We start from the raw sequence: 8,590 nt of genomic DNA, 5'->3' as shown, positions 1-8,590 counted from the left end.
TTTTTTAATTTAGGTTGTTTATTTTTCATTTCAATGAACATCTACAGAGATTTTGGGATTCCATTCATTCATTGTTGCATCCTTCTCCCCGCACAAACCCCTCCCCCCCCATTTGCTCCTCTCCTTGAAAAGCAAAAGAAAAACTCCCTCATTGGTGCTTGTTTTAATAGGGGAACTCCATCCCACTCCCTGTCCGCATTGGGTAGTAGGGAAGAAAATGTGAAACAATAAATGAATGAAAATGAACTTTTCTGTAAACGTTCGTTAAAATCACAATAATAAAAAGGGAGAAAAGAAAATTAATGCATGAACTATGCTTGTTCAGAACTAATAGTGCATCAAAGGTCCTTGTTAAGAAAATAAGACTACAACCTAAAGAATGCAGGATATTGGCACATTACATAAGGACTTCTATTCATAACCTACAAAGAATTCCTCAACCTAATAAAACAAATCCATGAAATCCTTCTTATACAATGTTTAAGATTTTGAATAGACATTTCTCAAACGGATATAAACAAAGGTCAATAAGCTTTGGAAAAGATGCTCAACTTCACAAGCCATTAGACAAATGCAAATCAAAACCATAATGTAATAATATTTCAATATTTACCCAAAACAATGACACATCATGGTTGACTGGAAAGACAGTGGAATCCTCAGAAATTACCAGTGGCAATGTAGAATGATTCAGTGGCTTTAAAAACCTGTCTGAAAGTTCTTTTCAACATTAAGCACAGATTATGAGTCAACAACACTTCTCCTAGAGAGCTGAATGCCTAAGTCTCCACAAAAAAGCTGTACATGGATGTTTACAGAAGCAGCATGTATTGAGTTTCTTTTGGGCTAAAGGAAATGTATAGATTAAATGTAAGAGTTGCACAATAAATTTTTTAAAAAGTGTTTGCAATTAATAAATTCACAATTATACACATGTATCTTGCCTGATGGAAGACACAGGAATCAAAATAAAGGTAGGATCCAACTGTGGAAAAGACCATCAATTATTCACATATAGGTTCAAACAGAAGCTAAAGGAATGAAAACATTTCCATGAGAGCCAAAATACAAGCATTAGTTTATCCCACATGAATTTAAAAACCATCTCAAGAACAGACAGGATGCATTAAACTCTAATGACACAAGACCTGATGTGTCATTAGAAAAGGTCATTAAAAAGACAGGAAAGGAAAAAAAAAGAATAAAATGGATGTTAGAATACATTCTGAAACTTGCTCTAAAATATATTGAAACTAAAGCAAAATGAAGAAATGGTGAGATAAGAGAACTGAACAGACTTCAAAGGGCAGCTAGAGAAGACAAAGTAAAGTATTATAATGAAATGTGCAATGACCTGGAATCAGATAACCAAAAGGGAAGAACATGTTCAACATTTCTCAGCCTGGAAGGACTGAACAACAAATTCAAATATCAAACAGCAATTCTGAAGGAATTTATGGGCAAAATACTGAATGATGCAAAAAGAATTTAAAGAAGATAGAAGGAATACACAGTCTAGCAAAAATAACTGGTTGACTCTAAACCATTTCAGAAAGTAGCATATGATCAAAAGCATAAGAACCAATAGGTACTGAGAGAAATCCAAACTGTACTAAAGACACTGGCAAAAACCAAGCTCCAGAAATTGACAGAGTAGCAGTTTAGGTGTTTCAGCAAACAGATGCAACCCTGGATGTACTCACTAGTATATGCCAAAAAGTTTGGAAAATGGCTGGACTACCTGTCCAACAGACTGGAAGATATCTCATGCCAAAAAAATGTGACCCAACAAAATGCAGAAATTATTGAACCCTAGCATTAATACCACACACAAGTAAAATACTGCTGAACATTATTTAAAGGTGGCTGGTATAGCCCATTGAGAGGGAACTGCCAAAAATTCAAGCTGGACTCAGAAAGGACTATCACTGGTGAGGTCAGGTAGAACTTGACTGAAAGCAAAGAAAACCAGAAAGATGTCTACTTATGTTTCATTGCGTATGCAAAGATAATCTACTCTATGGATCATAACACACTACAGACTATATTAAGAATAATGGGAATTCCAGAACACTTAATTGTCCTCATCTGTACACAGACCAAGGAGCAGCTGCTCTTCTGGAACAAAGGTATATTGCACAGTTTATAAAATCAAGAAAGGTGTGCATCAGAGTTGTTTCCCTGCTCCATACCTATTAAATTTGTATGCTGATCAAATAATTAGAGATGCATGACTATACGACAGGCAATGTGGCATCAAGACTAGAGAAAAACTCATAAAAAACTTGTGTTATCCACTGTTCAGGGTTGTGAAGAAGGAACCACCCCAGCCTTGAGGAGCATCTGAAGCCACTTCCTCTGAAGCCCATGGGCAGCAGATAAGGAAACCCAGATGCCACTGCAGCTTAAGCTGGGAATATGGCAAACATTCAGACTGCATGTGCCTACCCAAAACAGCTGACCATCTTCCCGGACAACAAAAAGAGGGTGCTGCTAGGTGAAATCGTCAACGAGAAGCTTCCACATTATTACAACAACATCAGCTGGGCTTCAAGACACTCTGGAAGGCCACCGAGGGCACCTACATTGACAAGAAATGCCCTTTCACTGGTAATGTCTTCACCCGAGGGCAAATTCTGCCTGGCGCAGTGACGAAGATGATGATGCAGAGGACCACTGTCATCTGCTGAAATGACCTCCACTACATCTGCAGGTACAATTGCTTCGAGAAGTGCCACAAGAACATGTCTGTGTACCTGACTCCTGCTTCAGATGTCCAGATCAGTGGCATTGTCACCGATGGTGAGTGTTGGCCACTGAGTAAGACTGGGCACTTAAGCATGCTCAATATCACCACGGCCACTGACTCAGACAGCACCCTTAAGTGAAAGAAGTCTATTTCCTTCCCCCTTAAAAAAAAACCTACCAAAATCCAAAGCCTGTATTAGGCAGGTAACACAACTTTGCTTGCCGAAGTGAAAGAGGCTTGAAAGATGCACTAAATCTCAAAGACTACAGTCCTCAATATGGATTACACCTCAATAAAAGAAAGTAAAAATCTTCACAACTGAACTAGTAGCCATGATCATGAAAGACACAGGCAGAAAAGACTGAAGTTGTCAATTATTTCATTTTACTTAGAACCAAAATCAAGTCATGGTAGAAGTCAAGAAATAAAAAGAAATGTTGCACTGGGAAAATCTGCTGTCAATAACCTCTTTAAAGTGATAGAGAAAGTGTCAAGTTAAAAACTAAGGTGCATCAGACCCCAAGCTATGGTATTTTCAATTGGTACATCCATGAAAGGCAGACATTGATAAGGAATAGCAAAGAAGAAAAGAATTTTGAAATGTGGTGTTAGCAGAGAGACCTGAATATTCATAAACTGCTAAAAGAACAATCCAATCTGTCTTACAGGAAGTGCAAGTGGGGTGGTTCCTTAAAGGCAAGGAAGTGAACTGTCATCTCATATACTCGGACATATCAGGACATGCCAGTCCTTGCAAAGGACAATACGTTGGGCAAAGTAGGTCTGTAAGAGAGGAAGATGCTTAACAAAGATGGATTCAAACAGTGACTGAAATAATGGGCTTGACTATACCTTAGATTTTGATGATGATGAAAGATGGGGCAAAGTTTCTTAATTTTTAATTGTATTTTCCTCTTCATATAACTTATTTTTTTGGAGAGGAGGAACTAAAATCTACGGCAAAGGATCTGTTTATTTTAAAATTCTTTTTTGCTTGACTGAAAATTTACAATTCACATTGAATTTTCATTCAATCATTTACATTTTCTTTCATAACAAAATAATGGTTATAAACTTTTTGTGTACACTCAGTGGGCAAGATCTACTCTGTCCTATCGGGTAGCTATGTACTGGGATAAATTTGACACCATGCAGTAAAAGCAAAATCTTTATAAAAAATAAAGGTATACTTAATCATATGATCCAGCAATGTCTAGATCTTTTTTCAGAATAAATAAAAACATGTGCAAAGTCTATGTGCACATGTACATAGCTTTATTAAGAATTGTCAAAACATTAAATTTTTTATCCACTAAAAATGACAATAAAAATATTTTTCCAAGTGGTAAAAAAAAAAGAATTGCCAAAACAATGTGAAAAATTCTTATATCTACTAGCTGGTGAATGACTTAAAAAGACTGTGATGCATTCATAGTATAGAAATCTATGGAGTAATGTACAGGAACAAATTACTGCAACAAAAACAAATCTACATATCTCAATATATTATGCAAAGTGTAGGAAAAAAGACTGCAATAAAGGCTGTGATGGTAAATGCTGCATGTTCACATGGTCATGATCCTCAGTATGATGTGACTATCCTAAGTTTTATAAATGCTAACCTCTGCGATGGAATGAGATAGGAGTAGAGGCAATTGTGTAAAAATATGATAAGCCTTGTCTTATGAGGGTGCAATCTACTCAGGGATGTGGCCTAAATTGAATAGATGTTTGGACTCTCTGGTAAAAACCTAGTGACCTGCTATACTTGGGACTATATGGTATGATTCCATCATATCATATTCTAAAGAAAAAGCACAACTAAACAAAACTGCAAAAATAGAAAACATATCCATGTTTGCAAGATGCTTGCCATACAGAGGGAAATGCACGAGAGGACTCTTTGGGAATACTAGAAAGGTTTTGTGTCTTAATTACCCTAGCGGTTACAGAATTGTATAAATTAGATAAAATGTAAATAATTTATACAAAAGAATAATTCATTTTTATGTATAGAACTGCTTTAATAAGTCTGACTTTTAAAAGTCTACATTATGGATAAGTGCTCAGTCTAAGAACACAGAAAAAAAAAAGTCTACATAAGAATTTTTGTATATTTTTATAATCATGGGTAAAAGTCCAATCATACATCAAAATGATTCTTAAATCTTTCCAAAATGGTCCTAAAGTGTTTCTCGCTATCACTTTGTCTGAAATGCTTCATTTCTGTGAAGGTCATGATTGAGGAGAAAGTTCACTTCAGAATCCTAATAAACATGGGATATGTTAACAGCCGTTAAGGGTCTCAGCCATGTAATAAAGCCTGTTTATTTACTTCACTATAGATGCAGACTTCAACATGGATTGAAACTCAATATCAAGAAAACAGATTCTCACCACTGGGCCAACTGGCAGCATCAGTATGGATGGTGAAGAGAATGAGATTGTTAACAGTTTCCGTTTACTTGGTTCCACAGTCAACACTCTTGGTAACAGCAGCCAGGAAATCAAGAGACGAATTGCATTGGGAAAGTCAGCTGTGAGGGACCTCTCAGGAGTACTGAAGTGCAGCAACGTCACGCTGGAGACTAAGGTGCGCCTGATCCAGGCTGTAGTCTTTGCAATTACATGCTATGCATCGGTGAGTTGGACAGTGAATAGGGATGATAGAAACAGAATTGGTGCCTTTGTGTTGTGGTGCTGGAGAAGAGTGTTGAATATACCATGGACTGCTAGGAGAACAAACAGGTTTGTCCTGGAGAGGGTGAAGCCAGAATGTTCCCTGGAGTCAAGGATTCTGAAGCTTTGTCTGACATACTTTGGGCATGTTGCAAGGAGGGACTGGTCCTTGGAGAGGGACATCATGTTTGGGAGAGTGGAAGGACGGTGCAGGAGAGGAAGATCCTTGATGAGATGGATCGATTGTGTGAGAGGAGTGGTGGGAATGAATGTGTTTGAGACAGCGAGGTTGGCACAGAATAGAATGCCGTTTAGGGCTCTTGTATATAGGGTCGCAATGAGTTGCAAACGACTAGATGGCACATAACAACAACAACAACAACAAATAGATGATACAAATAACTGATATAAGCAGTAATTCCTTTATAGAGCAAAATAACTTTTACAAGCAGTAATTACTAGTCATTTTAACCTTTTGTTTTCTTTGATGTAGTAACTGAAGCTCCATGAAAACAAACACTTCGTTCATGGTATATCTGCAATTTATGTCTGAAATAGTACCTTGTTCTAAAGGAATGATTTGCTAAATAATTACATTTTAGACTTACCATTAATTCAATATCACTGCCAATTATATACAGTTGATCTTCCATGGAAAGCTTCCTGTTCAAATGGGAGAGAACATAAGTGATTCCAGGTAAACGCACTGCAGGACTGGTAAGCAGACTACCCCAGAGGGCACTGTAGAAGGCAGACTGGTCCACTGCAGCAGCGACCTTTTCCAATAGTGTGTTTGTTCTGAGACACAAAACAAAATGATTTTAGAAGGGAAAAATGTCACATTCTTCAAAGAAAGAAATCATTATTCTCTTCCAGAATTTATGAAAGCATCCATGCTATGTTCTACTTCAGAAACAAGTTTAATAAGACTGGAACGTACCTATAGTTTAGCTTGAGAGGACTGGATGTAAGTACCCAGCCCACCAAAGAACTCTGGGAAAATAATCTTTCTAGAGTTTCCTCAAATATGAAATGAAGGTAACATTACCAAAACCAATTCAAATCCTTTCTACTTCACTGGTATGTTAAGCTACTCTAAGTAACAAAATGTCCATTTTCTTTAATAGCAAGCCTATACTATAATATAGCATCTGTTCTTCACAAAGAAGTCCAGCACATGTTTCTTTCTTATACAGTGTTAAATCATACACTAGATAATTCACAATAACAAGTGAGACCTACAACAAAATTACAGATACAGTATTTGTTTACTAAGGACCAAATGAAAGACTAATCACTATCTGTTTTAAACACAAGATAAATATAAAACAAAAATCTATTACATTGAACTACTAAAGAGTCAAAGGCATGATAATTTGATAAATTCCACTGATTATTTGTGATGTAGTTTAATGCTACCACTAATATCCCTTCTGACCTCCATTTACACATTTAAAAAATCATTATTTACAAACTTTGTATATAGAATTTGTTTGCAATAACTAGCAAAGCAGAAATTACAAGAATATCTCCGTCATCAAAATCATTATTCAATCTATTAAATTTTTACCTATAATTAATGGGGTTATAAAACAGTATTGATTCCATACTTCTCTTAGGAGACCAGAATAATTAAAAAGTGGTTTATAAACAACACAACCTCACATCAATGCTTTAAAGATGTAAGGAAGTAAGTAGAAGGTTAAGAAAAGCAAATTATAAAAACTGAGTTAAAAAAATTTATATCAAAGAAGCTTGTAAGAGGAATACATTATTTTTTTCAGGATTTGGATTCTTATAATAACATTATAAGAGGAACTGAAATAGGAGATAGAGTAGCCGATAGATACACCAGAATAAATTATTTTCATTTAAATAAGTAGGCTTACTCACAAAATGTTTAAATCTTTTTTGCTACCTCAACCCATCCTCTAAGAATATCAATAATAATATATTAGAAAGATACTGAATATATCTGAATGTATTTATCTACAACTATTCAACTCTAGTAAATAAAAGGACAAAACCCAGATGAAATAATTTTCTTTTAGCAGTCAGTTATATTAGGAGAGAAGCAGCCATGTTGTTCCTGGTTGGCTGGCTCCTCGCAGGGTCTTGGGAAGCTCTCCTTGCCAGAAGGAGCATGGTGGTGTGAGAGCAGGAATCGTGGCAAGCTTTTGGAGTCGATGCTTTTCCGGGAATGTATTTGATGTGCAGGTTTGCTCTGTCCCCGGAGTGAGGCTAGCCAGCATGGGCCTAGGGTTTGAACCAGGAGGCGGCCTTAAGCCCAAAGAGCCCTTGGGCCAGGTTCAAATTGTCTTCCTGTCAAACATTCTTCTAGGTGGTATAGCACTGGTCTGTGCATTGCTGTACAGAGGTAACTCGTGGTTGCTGTGATGCTGAAGACTGTGACAGTGATGTGCCAATCGTGGTAATGGGTACCCATGGTGGACAGTGTTGGCTGAAGCTTCCCAACTAAATCAAGCCTGGAAGCAGGAGCGGCATCCACTTCCGAAACGGCTTGCCTCCAGAAACTCTATGTACGAACAGTGCTCAGGCCGTTTGTTCATAAGGTCGCTATGAGTCCTCTATGAGTCGACGGCATCAAACAACAACAACAACAATGAAACAGAATCTCCTTGAGTGCTAGGTTATTTTCTACCATTATCAACACAGAAATCCTTGGCACATGTCACAATTTCTTATCCTTTTTATTAACACTAAAGACCTATATTTTACCTTATCTTAAATTATGAGTCAAAATCTTTTTGGGGGACTTCTATGTACTAGACACTACAGTAACTTATTTTATTACTGGAATAACACAGAAATTGGCATTATGCATATTTTGGACATGAAGAAATGGAATCTCAAAGACAGATGTTGTTTATTGTTATGTGCCGTTGAGTCGTTTGCAACTCATAGCGACCCTATTTACAACAGCCCTAAACCCTGCTCTATCCTGTGCCAATTGCATTGCCTCTGATACACCCATCCTGGTTACCCCAGTCACTGAATCAATCCACCTCATAGAGGGTCTTCCCCTCCTGCGCTGTCCCTCCACTCTACCCAGCATGATGTCCCTCTCCAAAGACCTGTCTCTCCTTGCAACATGTCCAAAGTATGTTAGACGAAGCCCCAGAATCTTTGCCTCCAAGGAGT

General features: G+C 37.2%; 1 protein-coding gene and 1 pseudogene across 1 annotated transcript in view; one reads left to right on the top strand and one right to left on the bottom strand.

The window, feature by feature from the left end:
• The window catches only part of DOPEY1 (dopey family member 1), a 161,728-nt gene that overhangs the window by 140,827 nt on the left and 12,311 nt on the right, over nucleotides 1-8,590 (bottom strand). Inside the window, exon 4 of the mRNA XM_006892160.1 lies at nucleotides 6,037-6,226. Within this exon, the coding sequence (XP_006892222.1) occupies nucleotides 6,037-6,226 (190 nt within the window). The remainder of the gene's footprint in view (nucleotides 1-6,036; nucleotides 6,227-8,590) is intronic.
• On the top strand, nucleotides 2,419-2,888 carry LOC102860531 (annotated as a pseudogene).

Source organism: Elephantulus edwardii, unplaced genomic scaffold (genome assembly GCF_000299155.1).
Source record: "Elephantulus edwardii isolate Elephantulus edwardi_28Jun2011 unplaced genomic scaffold, EleEdw1.0 scaffold00111, whole genome shotgun sequence".
Taxonomy (NCBI): Eukaryota; Metazoa; Chordata; class Mammalia; order Macroscelidea; family Macroscelididae; genus Elephantulus; species Elephantulus edwardii.
The sequence above is the reverse complement of the archived record's forward strand: the minus strand, read 5'-3'. Positions and strand labels throughout refer to the sequence as shown.